This window comes from Anastrepha obliqua, chromosome 3, assembly GCF_027943255.1.
Source record: "Anastrepha obliqua isolate idAnaObli1 chromosome 3, idAnaObli1_1.0, whole genome shotgun sequence".
Classification (NCBI taxonomy): Eukaryota; Metazoa; Arthropoda; class Insecta; order Diptera; family Tephritidae; genus Anastrepha; species Anastrepha obliqua.
Window position 1 is genome coordinate 135806425 of NC_072894.1, and position 20173 is coordinate 135826597.

Here is a 20173-nt window from a genome sequence, read left to right on the forward strand (position 1 = left end):
GGTCTACGCCAGCAGCCCAGGGTCGATTCAAGACGTCAAAGATGGAGTTCGTGAGGCTATCAAGGGCATAGGGCAGCCACTTTGCAATTCGCTTATGGAAAATTTCATGAAAAGGATATTGTTCTGTAAGCGTGGTCGTGGTGGTCATTTGCCTGATGTTATTGTTCACTATTAACGGCATACCTTCCTCTTTATAATGAAATAAACATCCGATCACTTATATTAAAAAACTAACATTTCCCAGTGGGCTTCGCACCACCATACATAAAATGTTTTTTTTATATCGCAAGAAATTTTTCATATTAAGTTTTCTTTATAGAACTCGTAAAATGTTTAAACAGTTGAATTAGTTGATTTTTTTCATTCAACATACTTTCTAAAGATGTCACAATAGCCTTTTCTGTACTTTTTTAAAATTTGATTCTGGTGGTCACCTATATACAGGTAAGGTGAAAGAGCCGATAAAAACTTGTAATTAAACTTTGATTCTTTAATTTACATTTCAATTTTTTACGCTAAATAAATTATGCTAAAATAAATAAAGTTAAAAATGTTTTTCGAGTTCCTTGAATGCTCCAGTTTTTATTATATTTTCGCCAAAATTAATATTAACATAATACACTTACAACCACAACAGTACAACAGAAACGCTCATAAGCGGCTGTGTATTTGTTGTTGTTTTTCCCATACAGGCATTTCGTATGAGAGGAAACCATTACTCACATAAAATGTCATAACTCAGGAACGGCTCCACCGATTTCAATCAAACTTCACACAAACCACTTCCTCAAAGATAGAAAAGAACTCTAAAATTTTTGTGTCAATCGGTTTAACGGTTCTTGACTTATAAGATTACCAAGGAAATGTAACTTCTTTTTATATATATAGATAGCATTTTCTTTGAATATCAAAATAACACCTCTTATTGGAAACCCTTTACAGTACCATCTAAAGGGTGGTTAAGTTTAAAAGTCCAGTGTGGATTTTGAATAATATACAATTTTTTTAGGAACTTATTGTCATTTCTCTTTATTCTGATAATATTGGTATGGTTCAATTACGTGTGGAACCAAATATCGGCCAAATGGCCGCCGCGGCCTCGGCGGCACACCTCTATCCGATGGGCCAAATTTTCGATGACGCTGAGGCATAATTGTGGTTCTATGCCGTTAATGTGCCGAATTATCTTAGCCTTTAGCTCTTGAATTGTTGCTGGCTTATCAACGTACACCTTTTCTTTCAAATAACCTCAAAGAAAGAAGTCCAACGGTTTTGTTGACGTTTAGGTGTGGTTCACATTCAACTCGGCCCTTGAAATTTAACCAAAAAACGATTGCGAAGCACTGATGCCGAAATTTGTATCTGTCTCACCCTGTTTGCCATAATTAGCCTGAAAGTAGGCAATTTGGTAGGCAAACTAGACAAAATTCGCAAATATTATTTAACCATTAATGCACATGAATGAAAACGACTAAACCGAATTGAGTGAGCCACGACGAAACTCATTAAGCTTAATCCACCACAAAAAAAAAAAAACGACTAACTACTGATTTGATTCCTGTATGAATCAATTGTGTTTTTTTACCTATTAAATTAACTAGATAAATTTACAAAAATTTATCAAAGATAGGTCAGGGAGGAAATAAAAAACGTTTGCTAAGGAGCTAACTTACATACTTACAAACCTTATGAGATTAATAAAATTCAAATGTACATCGTTTTTTTCTGCAAAATAATTTTTTTATTTGGTTCGCTTTCACTTTTTCGTACGCACGCGGCAATATTGTACACAATTTCACGCAAGTACATTTAGTTCCTGTTATAATAATGCAGTAGTACAAATATTTCTGTATACATGAATAATATGATAAATAAATCGCGTTTTACATATCAGTGCTTACACTTCGACGTTAAAAAATATAAATTGCAAGATATTTGATTTCTGCCAATAATTGACTGCAAAACGGTTTAGTTAGTCAAAATGGTGGCTCAACTATAGTTTTAATACCATGAGTACTGTAAGTAAATAGATGCACGGTCAATTACTACCTGAGCTTTCCAAAGCTCTATAAAATATAAATAAATAAAATACATCATTCCGTTTGTTTTAAAGAAGTACATCTGTAGAAGAGTGTAAAAGCGCTAATTTTATGAAAAAATATTATGATTAATACAATTCTTCTTTTTGGTTAAATCAAATCGTTTTCCACTATAGAACTTAACAAGATTTGTCAAAAAATAGTAGTATGAAAATTAAACGCATTTTTGGCAGCTGCAGTAGCAGTAATTGGTACCTACATTAATAAGTTGATGCAGATGAGCGCCAGTGAATACACATTGGTGATGTCGGTGGGGCGGTAAAGGACCGACAACAGCACTATTTGGTGTCGTTGTGTTTGTGTAGAAAAATGTATAGAAATAGCTTTGGGCCGACAAATGACGGGCTGGCTACTGTGTACTATATAAATTTCTTGTTTATAAACTAAGCAAACGGCGGCTAAAGTGGGGTTAGTCATAATCTATTATATTATATTAATGTAGTCGTTGCGTTTATCTTCTCATACAAAACTGCAATGATTTTCAAGTTTTCAACTTAAATAGTTTCGACTTCCCATACTTTGGTGTTGCAATCTTGACCAGTGGAGATCACAGTGTTGTTGTCCAACCACACTAAGCGTGTAATTTGCGATTGTGGATGAGCATCTAAATGTTTTTGCATTAAATGTTTGCATCTTTCAAAATGAACTCCAAAAGTACTCACTTTTAATGATGGTATGTTTGGCCGGATTGGTTACAGACCAAATAATGATGGTGGTATCCAGCGAACCGCTAGCAACTAAAAGAGAATTTGGTGACCAGGCCACCGTATTGACGCGCGCATTATGGAAGCCCCATTCCTTGTTGTGCGCCGGCTAAAAAGTTTACAGAAACACAAAATACATTTAAAAAATTCGTATTACAATCGTATTTTTATATTCTTTTCTCTGACCTTGTACTCTTCCACCGCATAGAGTATGACTTTGCGATTCGCATCGCATGCCACCAAATACTTATTATCCGGTGAGTATGCACAATCGGTCACCGGCCCCAAGTGCTGCAGCTCGACTTTTTCCTCCAGCGTGGTGCCCTTCAGCGTGTAGACGTGCACTTTATGATCGTCACCGGTCACTGCTAAATCCAGTGTTTCAGGGTTAGCAGAAATCGAGCTGGCCTCATATTTAATGGGCAATGCCAATATTTTCTTATTGTCTTGCACAAGAGTCAGTTCCTTGACACAAGCCAGCGCTATGATGTTCTCATTGCGGAAAATGGCCAAGCCACGTGGCTGGCAGTTGAGCTTCACAACGTAGTCGGTGTAGGTGTTGCCCTCGATGCTAATTTGACGCAGACTATCGTCGATGCCGCAAGTGTAGACGAAATCGCCCCAGGCAGCAATGCCATTGATCTGGAAGAGTGAAGATTCTTTAAATGATTGACCAAATATGCGGAACTAAGATCATTTTTTAAGCTGCAAATATAATTTTATTGTTGAATAGGCTAAAACTGCATAATTTAAAGACAACTTTCTTCCCGTTCCCACGACAGTCGGTTCTACGTTACCGGAACGACCCGGATTTATATCCGGCTACGGACTGTCATTTCAGCAGCATTCCCCATATGTGTATGGGGAACGATTATGCTACAACAACAACTTTCTTTCAAGCTTAATTTTTTTCATTCCAATTAGTATACAATTAGTTCAAATCGGTTGTTGTTGTTGTAGCAGCTTACTAAACCCGGTCAGTGCGATGTATAAGTAGTTACCGGTCGTCTTCGTCTAATTCATCCAACGGTAAACCCAGAGAACGTGCTCTTCCCACAGGTTGGGTCCTGAGGGAGAGGGGTGTTAGGTGAGTAGGCTTGATGGGGCATGTGAGAAGTTGGTTAGTGTCATAAGCCTGACATATATTGGATGTGTCGGCGTCGATTCTGGATAGGTAGGAATTCAACCTGCTGTATCCAGAACGCAATTGAACCAAAGTTACGCGGATATCTCAGGGTAACTGAAGCTCTTTGTTTGCAATAGGTGGTGTGGTTGGACTCCGATGACGGCATCTAGAGGTCGGGAGTTTAGGAAGGTGGTAAGTGTTTCACGAATGTTATTTAGCATCTGTCTAAATACTGCCTGATCCAGTAGTTGATGATTCGTTTTGTCCTGGATCTCATCAGAATACTTTAAGAGATGTCTCCTGCCGCTCCTGGGAAGCGGCTTCGGTTCAAGCAGGTGTCTACAGGACTGAAACCTTCGGTAGCACCCAAGTAGAAACTGTCTGCAGAGCATTCTGGACGGGAAGCAGTAGTGATTCATTGTGTAGGTGTTGTAGGAGGAGGCATCCCGTGGCTGTCTTTATTGCAGTATTTTGGCATGCCTGAAGCTTAATCCACTGTTTCCTGTCGTAGCTGTAGTTTGCCCTCCTTTGTCCTGGGGGTAAGAGGGTTGCCTTGAATTTAGTGGAGGAAAGTTGGAGATTCCTCGCAGTGAAAAAGCGAGAAAGGCTGGTGAGGTAATCGTTTACTTTGGAAAACAGGACATCGATGTCATTGCCCGTCGGCATTATCGAGCAATCGTCTGCATAAGAGACCATCTTCTTCGATATGTAGAAGTTGAAAAGTAAGGGTGATAGGATACCACCCTGCGCACATCTTGCTTTATCTTCCTCTGTTTTGAATTTTGGTGGGGAAAAATGACTGACGAGAGCCGACCACTTAAATAATTCCCATGGCAGCCGCTTCTGCGTTACCGGTATAACACGGGTTTTTCCTGACCAGGGCTGCCTCTCCAGTAAACTAGCCCTGTCTAGTGCACCGTACTTTAAGTCTTTGCTCTAAATACTTGGACATTTTCTTGTTAATACGCCACTCTTTTAAACGGCGACTATTTCCTACGACTTTATGACCTACAAATGCAGCTTTTTTTTTAAATTATACTTTTGGAATGTAATTGGAAGGCAGTCGTGTGGTCAAAATATTTGTTTTGATCACGATTTTGATGTTTCTTCTTGTTAAATGTTCTAATTTATTTACTATGATATATAATTGCCAAATATATTAAAATTTACCTGATTGCCATGCCCCGTGCCACTGATGCGGTCATTCACACCGCTGCCCGAATTCCAGTTTGTTACCACACCATCGTGACTGCCAGTGTAGATAGTGCTACGATCATCGCTCAATCCCAGCACAGTGATGGGCTTATTGTGACCCTTAATAATGCGCAATGGCTTCGTTGGATCCTCGACATTCAGGTAACTAATGTTACCCGACAACGATACAGTTAGTAAATGTTCGCCTTGCCAAAGGCAAGAAACTTGCTGATCATCGACGGTGGTACCCATTACAAATTCGCTAATCAATTCACGTGTTTCCACATTCCACAAACGACAAGTCTTATCACCGGAGCAGGTAAGCAATTGTGTGCTATCCGGCTTCCATGCAACGGCATAAACACCACCCTTGTGTGCAGGGCTACCGAATTCGCCAACCAAATCCGAGCTCACGCCATCGTAAAGAAAGACCTTACCATCGAAACCGGCCGAGGCAAAGAACTTACCATCTGGCGAATAACGTACGGCCTGCACGAAGCGCGAATGCTCCTGTTTGGTCATTTTGAATTTGAACGGTGGACCCTCGAAGACACCGATAGTGTTGTCTTCGCTGCCTGTGCAAGGATGAGAAACATATTGTAATTAAAAGGTTAAATTTGTGTAATAAGATGAACGCATTATTTTACGACTTACCAGTTACAATACGGAAGGGACGCGCAGGACGAAAATCGCATGAGTTAATCGGTTTCGACTGGCCGCTAATCTCACCCACCGAAGTGCCGGTCTCAGCCATAAAAACATGGCCAAAACGTTCACGTCCCTCGCCAACAATGACAATACGCTGATTGTCTTGTGACCAGGCGATATCCTTAATGGGACCACCAATCGGTTGGAACTCATTCTTTAATATATGCTCCTTGTTCACGGTGTCCCAGATGCGAATCTTGCCGGACACATCTAAAAAGAGGGAGGAAAAACAGGCAGTTATAATTTTTTATTTACTTAAAATCGTACGATTTGGTATTTTTTCTTGTTACAATAGTTTCCCCTACTTTAAACGCGCTAAAAGTTCATTAATCAGTTTATTGGGGTACTTTTATCTATAACGGTATTCGTTACGTCACCAATAAACTTCTTATCGCTGTAGAAAAGCTTAATGCAAAATATACAAAAAAATTTTATCGCGATAATTAGCCCAGATGTGCGCGCGATATTTCGCGAATTCGCATGTTTTTGTTATTGGGTTCCGATTCAAGGCAGATACTACGTTCGAAAAAAATGCATTATATGCAATTTGGAGGAAAAGAGTCTCAACTCAATACAATTTTCATGTCATTAGCGAAAGCAGGAAATAGTAAACGTTCATGGGTAGACGTTCACTAACGCTGCTATGAGTCTGCCGCCAGGAACATTACCAGAATTACAAACACATTTAAGTACATACGCGTTTATGTTTGTATATCAACAACAGTATAACTACCGTTACTTTTAATAAGCTGATTATGTTCGATTTTGTTTAACAAAAGCGTTAACTAAATATTTAACTGTAAAATTGCTATACAAAATGAAAATTATGAATAAAAGTAGGTAATAAAAACATTGAGTATCTGAGTGAATGGTAACTTTCTTCAAAAAACTGAAATGCCATGAACAGTGCAACAACCGCTAAGCAGTAATGAATCATAGACAAACACAGAGCAGCAGCAGCAGCAGCAGCAGCTGAAATACAACAAAGATAAGCATCATCAGCGAAAGAATAGTGGCAGTGATTCAAAACGGCGGCGGCTAAGTGCCCGTGTGACGCTGCTGCTCACTTTGCTTTTACCAAACATACACTGCCAGAGTGGCGGCGTCCCACTATCAAGCGTTTCATGCTGGCTGAGCAGAGATAAGTAAGCAATGTGATAAGTAAAAGTAAAAAAAAAAACATATTTATGAAAGAGCTGCAGTTACAGTGTTTGCAGAGATAATGACAGGTATCATTCATGAGCTAGCACCGCGACTTGCAGATATGCATAGATAGGAGAGTAGGGTGCATAACTTTTGTTTCAAGTGGCAAAAAGTACGAACAAAGGTATAACAAACAACAACAACAGTGCCTGCATAAGATTAGTGAATAATCATAAGTACAGCTGCTCATGAAAGACTGATTATTTTCAGTATAAAGAAAAGAGAAAGGCCACTGTTGACTGATCGTTGAGAAATACCAACAAAGGCAACAACAAATATGCTTAGGAGAGCGTAACGGCTGCAGAAACACACAAAAAAAAAAAAACAAAGAATACCGATTTAGGCTAAAAAATAACGAGAAAGATTAAGTACACATGCATTTACACACATACATATGCACATTGCATGTATGCTATGTTAGTCTACGCATTAAGCATAATGGAAATAATAATAATTGAAATAATATGTAAATTGCTTTAGCCATAAAGCCAAAACTTTACCAACAATAGTTTCAAAAGAATTTTCTAATTCAAATGAGTTAGGAGAGAACCAGGCGAGCATAAATTCCAATTGAAGGTATTATTAAAAAAATGTAAAATAGTAATATTACTGTTCCAATATACAAAGATACAGTAATTTGGCAAAAATTTTAAATTGAGGGCAATTAAACCCAAAAAATTGGTTCAATTTATCGATATCGAATCTTGCTCGATAACTTTTTTGTTACTTTCACAGGCGAATTTGCCGTTATTGATTGTAAAATAGTGAGTTATGTCAGTTTTATGAGGTTATACATTTTGTGTCTATTACTTGGTAAATCACGCTTATCACTACGACTCACTTTTAAAATCATTGTAATTTAAGGTTATGAAATATAATAGTTTTATATTACTTAAGACCCTTTTGATGCCTGGATATGTCATTGATCCAACGTAATAAAATATATGTAACACACAGGCTGAAAAGTCTCGGGCCTAACACATAAAGGGTTTTCCAATAACTGGTGTTATTTGTGAATGGATTGCGCGATCGAGAGACGATTAACGTTTTTTTATGGCCGTAATTGGATGGTATTAATGTGGGCAACGTTTATTTTGCGCTACGTGCCACACAAGCAACGAAACCATTTATCTTTTACGGGAAAAGTTTCCGGACCGTGTTATTTCTCGAAGAGGTGATCACTTGTGACTTTTTACGCTAACAGCCCAGGGTCGATTCAAGGCCTCAAAGATGGAATTCGTGAGGCTATCGAGGACATAGGGCAGCCACTTTGCCATTCGGTTATGGAAAATTTCATGAAAAGGATATTGTCCTGTAAACGTAGTCGTGGTGGTGATTTCTCTGACCTCTGGAAAACCCTATAGATGGCACTAGTTTTACTGCATTCACCTCTTTTTTTAGTTAGCGCTAATCTTAAAAACAAAACTTTCGAATTTCATACTATTCTATTCATTACTAATGAACTAATGAATAGAATAGTATGAAATGAGTTATTGTGTTAAAAGTGACGCTACTTTGGTTATTTTCAAAACAATTTCATGTCTTAATTTTTCTTGCTGATGGTGAAAAATACCGCTCGAGCAGTCTCAAAACTACATGAATTGAATTTCGAATTGCTACCACATCCACCGTCTTCGCCAGATTTGGCTCCCAGCGAATACTGGCTGTTCGCAGACCTAAAAAAAATGCTCGCCGGTAAGAAATTTCGCTCGAAGGAATAAAGTCGAAACTGAGGCCTATTTTGGGGCAAGAGTTAAATCATTCTACGAAAGTGGTATTGAAATGTTAGAGCGGCGCTGGAATAATTACGTTGTTCTTGATGGAAATGACGTTGATGAATAAAGGAAATTTTGAACAAAAAAAAAAACATGTTTTCTTTGTTAGGCCCGGAACTTTTCAGCCCATGTGTAATGCATGTGGACAGGTCCCAAAATAAAAACCACTACTTCCTTTCGCGCAAAATTGGGCAATGTTGATGAATTGGCTGTCATTTACAAAATATAAGATCCGGTGGTTTTAAAAATTTTATTTACCAGCAGCAAAATACTATGTAAATTTTTTTTTATCTACATAAATGAAAATTTACGAACGCATAGCAACTCAACACAAAATAACTTAGTTTCAAAATATGTACTGATAATTTTTTTAATGTTGAATTTAATGAGAAAAATACTAATATATATATCTATTTGTAATATAATATATTTTTTCAAACTTTGATATTACGAAGGCACCCATAAAGTAAATAAATCGCACTTCTTACCAAAATAATGCAAATAATCGGTAAGTAATCTTAGCAAAAAATGAGACACCTGACTTTTGAAAAAAAAAAGAGTATTGTACGATTTTATTAATATAAACGTGACTCACGCAATGAATTTGGCATAAAATGTTAATAAAAATTATATATAAGCGTCAGTGTATGCCAAATATGGTGTTAACTTGAATATCAGTTATGCGCTAACAAAGTAGGAAATAACAACAAATCACTACGTAACAAATGAAAAAAAAAAAACAAGAAAAATAGTCAATCGTTATATTAGTAAAAACTGGATTTTTTCTTGCAACAAATCACAATTGTGTTTGTAGTTATTTGTGCTTAATCTTTTCAACGCAGCTGTGACGCTATGAACCCACATGGCATTTGATGGGTATTTTTAGTACCCAAAATATGCATTATAAAAACAGCAACAACAACTACACCCAATTAATACGGCGCACTAAATACATAAATATGTACCTGCATAAGTGTATATAAAGATAGATATCAATGTGTATGTATGTGTGTGTGTAAACTTACCGCCTGATGCAATGTAGAATCCACTTGGTGAATATTTGGCCACATTGACGGCACACGAATGCTCCGTGTAGACATCAGCAATGGCTGGATTCTGTCAGCGACAATCAGTGCATATAGCCGTGGAAGTCGTAGATGCAAAGAAAACATAATAACAACGCAACACAGATGAGACAACAACAACATCCAAATTAGCGGCAGTGGAAAATTTGTTGGTTGATAGAATTGGACAGGCCGGCGAATTTTCGTGTATATACACAATTGATTGGTTGGTTGGTTGGAGAGTTGGATGTGCGTGCAGCAGCCGTCGCCACATTTCATTTTAATTTTAGGCCAAAATATGTACGTGTTGTTTTGTTTTATTTGTGTTGGTATATAGAGAATGTGATTTCGAAGCGTATCGGTGCAAACAAAATTAGCGGTGAAAAATGAACGATGACAACGAGTTCGTTGTTGTACAAAAAATGTCAGCATTGTAGAAATGTTGATATTATGAAATAAGAAGAAAAAAATTGCAACTTTTAGTGATATTAGAAAGTTATGCTTAAATATTAAAAATAATGCTACTGATATTTATATTTATCGTAATTTTGTAATTTTTGTTGCTAGAATTAAAATATATTGGATGAAATAATGAATGTATTTGAAGTTTATAAGTAATTATTTTTTACACAAAATAAATTAAAATATAAGCATAATGATTTTCTCCATAATTAACTAAATTTCATATACTAATGAGGATTTACTATTTCTAATTATATTATTTTATATTATATTTACATATGCTTCATATCAATGTCGAAAACAAAAACTTACACGTCCTAAAACTTACATACACACATACATACATATATTTATGTATACCTCCTATAATTAAGATTTGTTTTTGAACAAAGATGCGAACTCATTCAATTTTATTTTCCTTAATTTAAATAATATCCACAAGTGTTTTTGGAAATAATAAACACATAATGATCGAAAAGAAATTACCGAAGGAAATACGAGTATATACTGTATGTATGTACATGAAAACGTAAGTGTTTTTTTTTAAATAAGGCTATTTTGTTCCGAAAAATTGTTATTTAGATCAAAGGAAATGGTGGGGAAGAGCTTCGGGTGCGTTGGTGTTGGTTTTTGGATGGTCGTGGTGAACATTTGTCTGAGACGTGCGTGGGATTGGCTATACCTATAAAAACAATTTTTTTTACATTTTTAATATTCTTGAACACCAGCGAACACTCTGCTGTTCTTTGGCTTGCGGGTATTTATTTAGAAAATTTTCAAGAAATACACCACTTTCTCCTATGCAGAGCATTACTGCTGGTGAGAATACGCTAAAAATAGCAGGAACAAATAAATAAATGAGACTGGGAATACTACCAGTGGATTTATCGTTGGAACGTTTGTTGGTTTTTGCAGCGAGGCGTTTAATAAATTTTCATTTGAATGCAGCTGCTAGAATCCAAAAATAAACAATAGACACATAGGGGAAATGATGATCGCTAAATTTGAGATGGATCAGTACAGGGCTTGTGCATACACACGCCCATAACTACCCAGTGTACAATGCAACCTTTTACAGATGTTGCTAATAGATAATATATTTATACAAAGGCTGCCTTCCCTTCCTTGGAAGGTTTTTATAATTTATTCTAAAATTAATTTAATTAATAATAAATTTATGCTTCTAATCTATTAAATTTATGAAATTATTGACTCACCTCAATATTCCTAATAATCACCGAGTTTCCATTAGTGTAAAGGAAATTTTTACCTTTGGGATCGCCGCCTAGTACAATGGGTTGGCCACGTTGGGTGCGTGGCAGAGTGGCGTATATGAATTCTGGATTCGAAAGTAAACACAATTTATTAAAATAATTTACGGTTTTTGTTTATTTGAAATAATTTAATTTCATACGCTGCGAAATCAGTGGGCGCACAACAGGAAGTGGCGGTTCACACTCACACAGAATAGTCACAGATAAAATCACACGCATACAGAGTTCTTGCGCCAAGATCAGAAGAGGTGGGGTGCGACAGTTACAGCAAATAGCAGCAAAAGCCGGCAATGAATCTATTTATTACACTCCTTTATGATTGTTGTAGGTAATTCACTGCTTCCGCTTTGTATCCGCATTTATATTTTATTTTGCCCTTATAAGCACATATAGTGCTTCATCGTCATCGGTTATTGTCGCCGCCGTAGCCCCCCAATAGCCGCTTGCGCCCACTGACTCATGCTTTTGTTGCCCAATATTTGGTCTTTTTCGTTTTATCTTCTTCGCTAAAAATGTAACCGGCCAACTCACTATTTTGATACGCTGGCTTTTGTGGTTGGGCCATTGCTGCTAATTCAAAACACTAAACACCGTACTATTTTACACACTTTATATAAACTAAAACTGCTTTTTTGATACAGAACTAATGCTTTTAAGGTATTATTTTTCTATAAAAAATCGACACCACCAAATTATACCGAACAAAATTGAATTAAATTTTATGTTCTGCCACAATGCAGTGTTGCCGAAGACTGATTCAATTGTGCGACTAGCAGAGTTGCCTGAAACCAAAACCAAAATTTGCATAGTAAAATGAAAAATAAAAAAACAAATAGTAAACTTGCATTGCAACCCTTAAAAGCCATTAACTAATCGCCGGTAGGAGGCGCCCAGCAATTTCTTATGACGAATCGTTAAAACGAGTGCGACTTAATGAGTAATATGCAAAAATCTATTTTTTTCTTAAAGTACTATATTTAAGAATACCCACAGAACATTTAATATCGTTCCGGTGAATATTTTCGAAGTTACACGCAAATTTGAAAAGACATTTTAGAGTGCTTGAAAGTACAGTGCAAACTTAAACGCGTTTTTCTCAAAATTATGTTTTCAAAGTCGGTGACCAACATTACTCGAAAACGGCTAAGCCGATTAGTCTCAAATTTTAACACAAGCTTCTTAAATATATTTTTTAGTAATTACTCAAAGATTTTTTCTCACCGATAATTATTTTTTTATAACTCATTTAAGGCCGAAAATTCGGTCAAAAATTGATGTTTTTTTGAGAAACCGCCATTTTGTCAAAAAAAATTTTATTTGCTTATTCCTTCGATTAATTACTAGAATTAACATTACTTTAACGAAAGAGAAAGAGAGGGTCCCGGAGATCAACTGAAGCTCCATTCCAAATAAATATTTTTTGTTATACTAAAACTAATTTTTATATCAATAAATTTATACAAGTTTTCTCAGGAAAATTCTGGAAATTTCGCGTTTTTCGGCTTTCTTGCTGTATGGTATATAACCCCTTAAAGCTTAATAACTTCATTGCTTTTGCCAAATTGGCTGGAAATATTTAGTATAATGCAATACACTTTGAAAACAAGGATGTAAAGGGCGGATAGAGTGGTGTATTCTCAACTTAAAACTGAAAACCGCACCCTCCGGAGACGTATAGTTTTTAAGTAATTTATTTATTTATTTTAAGTAATTGTGTAATTTACCGAAAGGTTGGTTTTGTCAGACACTTCAAATAAGAACGAAGTTCGTGTGCGGGGACGTTCACTGGAAAGATGTTTGTAAATCTGCAGTATTTTTTGCTTAAGTTTAGAATTGAAAAACATATTTGAAAATATAAACATTGAAGTTTCTGGAAAAAGACGTTGCAAGAGGAAATTTAAGGAATAAAAACGCGCGATTGTCTGGCTTATATTATACACGTATATGACTCATCGAAACTTGAAAAGAATGATATAAAAGATATCACAAAAAGCAGTAAAATAGCTCTAACCATCACTAGTAGCTCTGCCTACGCCATCCAAACTATTTTTGCGGATGCCTTCTTTCTGCGTGGGAGCCTTCGGCCGCGCTTCAAAAAAATAACTCTTGTCAGTCCAACTTCGGCTACGCCAACTTCAATATATCCGCGTAGACTTTTTTCTGCGTGGGCGGCCTTCGGCTGTGCTTCAAAAAATAGCCCTCATCAGTCCGACTCTGTTCTACGTCATGCCTAGTATTTTTGGCAAAACTTTCCTTTACTACCACGATATTTTTGAAAGGGGGGCGGAGAGGGAGGGGGCGTGGCGCCACCAACCACGCCCATTAGAAAGAGCAAGGTCACACCATTATAACTGTGAAAGTCCCAACCTCCTAGTGTCCCTATGGAACCCCCAGGAGAAATTTAAAAATTAGGTTTTTTCCGACCGCATTTGCAGTTTGTACTGAAATACAGTTGAAGAGAAGATTATACAGCAGTCGTCAACCCAGCAAGCATTTAAATTAGGTTTTATATATTATTTCATAGCACTTATTAAAACGTGGTTTTATCGTAAAAGTTATGAGTGCCGATAGCGAAAATTTAGGTCAAAAATTGTCCGATTTTGCATTATTTCACTATTTATAAAAATTTTTTTTTGTAAAAATATTTGTTTTTGTAATATATATGTATATTTGAAATCAAAAAAACGCCGCAGGCGAAAATTTGGACTAAAAATCGCGCAATTTTTATTCCAAATTTTCAGTATTTGTAAAAGTATTTGTTTTTGTAATATATATGTATATTTGAAATCAAAAAAGCGCCGCAGGCGAAAATTTGGACTAAAAATCGCGCAATTTTTATTCCAAATTTTCAGTATTTGTAAAAATATTTGTTTTTGTTATATATAAATATGTATATTTGAAATCAAAAAAGCTCCCCTATAAATAAGAGAAATAACAATAAAAGAAGGGTTCCCTTTTGGTTGACTGGGTTTTTCTTATTTCGCTTTGTTCTTCTCTCTCTCATCGTTCGTTTGACAGTTCGCTCCTCAAATTTATTCTGCACGGTATTACAAACGGTTAGAAGAACATTTGTAATAATAGAATTTTAATAGAATTTGGACTATTATTTAGTAAAAATAGCTTTAAGTCGAATCTTAATGTAATAAAGAATGTTTATAAGTGATTTTGTTACTTTTCTGTGTTTGTATTTAAGTGAAATAAGCGTCAGTAATAGGGAATTTTTTCAAGCTTATGCAAAAAAGACGTATTTTTAACATTAAATATTGCTATTAATTCTTAATTTTAATTTATAAAAAGTAATATAAATCAAAAGGCTGATATAGTGACTAGATTTGCGTGTTATAATTTTTAAATTCGGTCCACGCACTTAGACAATATAAGCAAATATATCGTGGTAGAAAAGGAAAGCACAGCCGTATTTTTGCGTATAGCTCCTTTCTGCGTTGAAACTATTAAACCAATATTATTATAATATTTTTGTAGGAAAGTATTATAAAGTTACGCCTTCCAGTTATTTCCTTTAAATCTGATACTAATTTGCTTTCGAAACACTTCCTCTTCAAACCTACCAATCAGCTGATTTTGACAATATGATTTGTTTGCTAAATTGTTAGTCGTTTGCTACTAGAGTTTTTGTTTTTCTACAAATATTTAAATAAATATGCTTCAAACGCCTGCTTTAAAATTTGTGAATCCACGTTATGGTCAATTAATTATTGGCCCACCTGGTTCTGGCAAAACCACTTACTGTCATCATGCCTACAACTTTTATAAAGAATTGGGACGTGATACTGGTGTCGTCAATCTTGATCCGGCTAACGAGAATATGGAATACAATCCAGTTATCGATGTAATGCAACTTATCACAGTTGAAGACGTTATGGAGCAATATCATCTCGGACCCAATGGTGCGCTCATGTATTGTATAGAATTCCTGGAAGCACATCTTGAAGATTGGTTTCTGCCTGAGTTACGCAAAGCTGCCGCAACCTGCAATTACTTCCTTTTTGATTGTGCCGGACAAGTAGAACTTTACACACATCATACCGCCATGGCCAGAATATTCGAGCGACTCCAAAAGGAAGGCTATCATTTGGTCACAGTAAATCTAATCGATTCTCACTACTGTTCAGAGGCAACAAAATTCGTATCAACGCTGCTACTTGCCTTGAACATGATGCTACGTATGGGTTTACCACATGTGAATGTGCTTTCAAAGGCAGATCTATTGCGAAAACATGAATCAAAGCTGCAATTCAATTTAGATTTCTATACAGATGTGCTGGACTTGAAATATTTACTAGAATCGTTAGATGACACGCCAACAATGAAAAAATATCGCAAACTGAACGAAGCCATCTGCTCGATGGTGGAAGATTATGCTTTGGTAACATTTCAACTGCTTAATGCGCGCAGCAAAGCGAGTATGTTGCGACTACGCAATCATATCGATAAGGCGAATGGTTATATCTATAAGGCGGGTGAAGAGACGGCAGTGAATTCACTGATGGCATGTGCAGTGGGTGCAGAAGCGGAGGCGATGCGTCAAGCAAGCGATATTGATCCCTATGTGGCGTGAGGGTTTTCTAGTATTTATGATAGTTTAAGAGAAATACACAATTGAATAAATTTTAATTTTACTTTATTTGAAGGGAAGTTGAATAATGAAAATGAAAATGGGGGGAAAAGGTTTGCAAGTGCAGGTTTGAAAGTACAAGATGAGATAGCGTATTTCTTCTTTTCATAGTTAAATCAAACTCGAGAGCGACTGTAATGCTAAGAGACTTTTCACTCGCGATAATAACCAGCTTGGTGTTAAAATGCCGCCGAGGGAATATAAGTAGGTGAGATGCAAGATCTACTCTAGCGCAACTTCATATCCCCAAATGCTCGGCTTACCCATTTGATGGAGGAAAAGCTTTGGTCCTAACCCAAAGAAACCACTTAATTTCTCGGTGTTAGGCTGAAATAGTTGGATGAGTATGATGAATAAATTGGCAGTTTGGCTCCGATGTATTGCTACAACACAGAATTGCTCACAATTTAAGTTTGTATGTATGTTAGTTATTAGCATAATGTGATTTGGAAATTGCAAATTTGTTTTTAAATTTGTTAGCGCCTTCCAATCAAAAATCGTTTAACATTTTCCACAACACAATAAACAGGAAAACACAACCATTAAATGTAATCAAGCCATGGCACGTCAGTAAGACAAGCAAGCGCATACAACACTTACATACATACATATCAATGTAATCAAGCTTCTTGTGGACACGTGAACTTTGTCAAGTTGTCGGTAAGTCAGTGCATCGCCGAGTTCAGCTGTCTTTCAATGAGCCAAATAGACAAAGGAGTGACGTAGTCAACTACTCGCACACAGTTATGTGGTGTGTTAGACAGTAGCTTTGTTTGGACTTATAGACAACCAGGAACCGCTTGCTGGGTATGCAACTAAATGCAACAGCCATTTAAGCGCTTTTAATACGACGTATATTTGTTTTAGATGTATGTAGATGTGTGCATGTATGTAGATGTGAAAGGGTGAATGTATCGGTACACACCTTTCAACGGTTTGACTTGCAAACAACTGGAAGTCGAGACTTTTAAGCTACACGCCATCGTTTATGCTGACGTTTTGCCGGCCACATTATCATTTGTAAAATCAAGCGCCACTCGCGCCACAATAACAATAAAATGGCAATATGACTCGCCTGCAAGTTTTATCCAAGGAAGTCTCCGATGGCGGGCAAACGTACTTTTTACGTATGTACATACACACAAACACAAGTAGTCAACTACTCGCACGAACCAAGTTGGCGCAGCCCTTTCTTTGTTGCGACTTGTCGAATCTCTGCGCCTGACAGTGGCTCAAGCTGTCTTTCACAATGCATATTTATGAACACTGAGTGTATTTTTGTACTTGACTGTCCGCATGTGCATGCATATAAATAGCTTCAATCACGCAATATGGTTATTAAATCCTTGTTGCACATTCGACTCAACCTTCAAGCAATGCATCAGGTTTATCTACCTGTCGCCTGCTCTATAAACATTCATTGCATTAAAGCAACATTTAAATGTATAACAAATATATGCATGTATCTACACATACACATGCACACATACATATGAACAAATGGAAAGTTGGCTGTGGCAAAGGGCGGTGCACGTTCATGACGGAAAAGTGCATAAATATTATTTAAGTGGCAAATAAAAGTTGAACAACTCAACGAATAAAATGGCAACATTTCTTAATTGTGCAACACCATATCGGCCAGAAGCGTGCCACAAGCGTTAACGGTGTGCACTCACATACAAACATACATGCGATTTATATGTGACTTTATGCGTGCATTTCTTTATGCAAATGAAGTTTGTTGCACTTAATGAAATAAACACTGACACGTTAAGATATTTTGCTGTAGCAAAGTGAGCGCCCCCCCAAACTTGAATGTTTTGCAGGAGTAAGCATTGCATAAGGATGGCGATGTATTTAATTGAAGTTTTGGATATAAGAAAAATTGATCTTTATTGGGCTTGGATTAAAAATCAAACGCGAATTGGAGCGTGCTAGAGTGATGGGTTAAAGTTTCCATGTCATTCTGGTGTATGTTGAACTGATCAACTAGTGACCGTACTGCCTACGGCCCTTTAGGGTTGGGTTGGACTGTGATTTGAAGAACTCAGTCGGATGTGTACTGAAAATTTTCAAAGCTTCTCGGTGGAACCTAAGTCACGGCGATTCCGGAGAATCGCTCTTCTGGAATGCCAGAAATGCCTAAGAGAGGTTTGCTGACGCCAAACTATCGGGTTACGCCAGGCGAAATGCTTATTGGGGGGAACAACCAAAATAGGTTTAAAAGACTCATAACACTCGCCAAGAATAAACTGAGAAGCTCACGGACATTCTCACAGGCCACTGCAGACTGCGTAGTCATCCGCACATGATGGGGATATGGTCGATTCAGTAGGGATGTGGTAGAATCAGTGGACGTTCCGTTTCTGCGGCTAATCCCAGGAGACTCCAATGCACCTTCTCCTGGAATGCAGCGCGGAGAAGAAAGTTGAGCTATCTCGGCCAACTGCAGCCAGAAGAAAGGCACATACGCTCAGTCCAACCCTGCTCTGTCCTGAGTTTAATAAAAGAACTGGGTCTGGATGAGGTACTGTGATGAGTAGAGAGCATAAAAGATCCTAAGGTCAAAGTGTAAACATCGTAGGAAATCTATCTATCTATCAATACTCGCCTAGGGGTAATTCACACCTACTTAAACTTTTCACCATCGCTGTCGTAATCGGAGACCCGCCAACTACAATCCGTTGCAGGCGAAGAACTCGCGTTGCTACGTAAGATCTCTTCATATATTGTTTCTTCTGATATAGCTACGTTCTGGATATTTCAGGAAGTTAAACTCAGGTCGCAAGAGAGTGGCGAATAAAAAAAGAAAAATTTAAATACTTAGAAACCTTTCTTATTTTGAGTCGGCTCATGGTGTTCGAGCCTCTTAGTAAATTCAATAAAGTGACATTGCCCAAATTTCCTAAATGATAAAATGGCGGTTTATCTAGAAATGCAATCCTAGCCCTACGTACTATCAAATGAGATGTGAAAAAGCTGGCTTCTTGTCGCAATCTGTACTATGTACCTTTAAGGTGTGCTGCTCTCTAAGTAAGTTAATGTAAAGAGATTCGATATCTTTTTAGTCCAAGCAGCACAAGAATTTTCTTGGCCTCTGAAAGTTATGTTGGATTAGAAAGGAGGTAATGCGAAAGTCAAAAAACTCAATGTAATGCTCAAATGATGTGGACAAAGAAGCAAAGCGAACGGGTTTGGTGATGAACGAGCACAAAACGTAGTACCTTCTGCGCGCACTCGCGTTCGGCACCCACGACACTGTTGACAGTTTAAAGTTATGATTTCGAGGCTGTAAGAGATCTCGTTTATCTAGGAACCAGCAGTAACACCGATAACAAAGTCAGCCTTGAAATCCAATGAAGAACCTGACTCCCCAACAACTGATACTTTGGGCTAAGTAAGGAATTGAGTAGTAAAGTCCTCTCTTAACGAACGAAACTAATACTTTCTATGGCGCTCGTCATGCCCGTCCTAAGGTATGGTGCAGAAGTTTGGACGATGAGGCATCCCTTGGAGTGTTTGAAAGAAAGATTCTGCGAAAGATTTTTGGATCTTTGCACGTTGGCGACGGCGAGTAACGCAAGCGAAAAACAATGAGCTGTATGAGCTTTACGTCGACATAGACATAACGGTTATTGCGACAGTCAAGAAGAAGAAGAAGATGCCCAAATCATAAGTGATAAGATCACTTGTAAAGACAAGAGGCCCAGTAACTCATATATCAGTCAAGGTAAAGTTAGACAGGTGACTTTGTAATGAGCTCACACGCAGACCTAAACGATCTTTATTAAAGTCAAGAGCTAAAACTTTCTTTGCCTCCCATATGCATATCAGCCAAACTTGGTTAGGCTAGACAGGAAGCTAGTTGGGGGCCACACATTCACAGTGTGAAGCGCTGTTATGATGTATTCCATGAATGCCACGTACC

At 37.2% G+C, this 20173-nt stretch overlaps 2 protein-coding genes across 2 annotated transcripts; one reads left to right on the forward strand and one right to left on the reverse strand.

Annotated features, from left to right (window-relative positions):
• Window positions 1–1715: 1715 nt before the first annotated feature.
• Window positions 1716–12364, reverse strand: LOC129241200 (actin-interacting protein 1). Its single transcript, XM_054877414.1, has 8 exons — window positions 12141–12364; window positions 11553–11674; window positions 9835–9925; window positions 5778–6041; window positions 5100–5698; window positions 2990–3445; window positions 2762–2912; window positions 1716–2703 (listed from the first exon to the last, which is right to left on the reverse strand). Exons 1-8 carry the CDS (start codon window positions 12172–12174, stop codon window positions 2594–2596), a joined length of 1827 nt encoding a protein of 608 aa, XP_054733389.1. The 5' UTR covers window positions 12175–12364; the 3' UTR covers window positions 1716–2593.
• Window positions 12365–15217: 2853 nt separating this feature from the next.
• Window positions 15218–16254, forward strand: LOC129241010 (GPN-loop GTPase 2). The gene has a single exon (XM_054877128.1). It carries the CDS (start codon window positions 15271–15273, stop codon window positions 16186–16188), a length of 918 nt encoding a protein of 305 aa, XP_054733103.1. The 5' UTR covers window positions 15218–15270; the 3' UTR covers window positions 16189–16254.
• Window positions 16255–20173: the final 3919 nt, after the last annotated feature.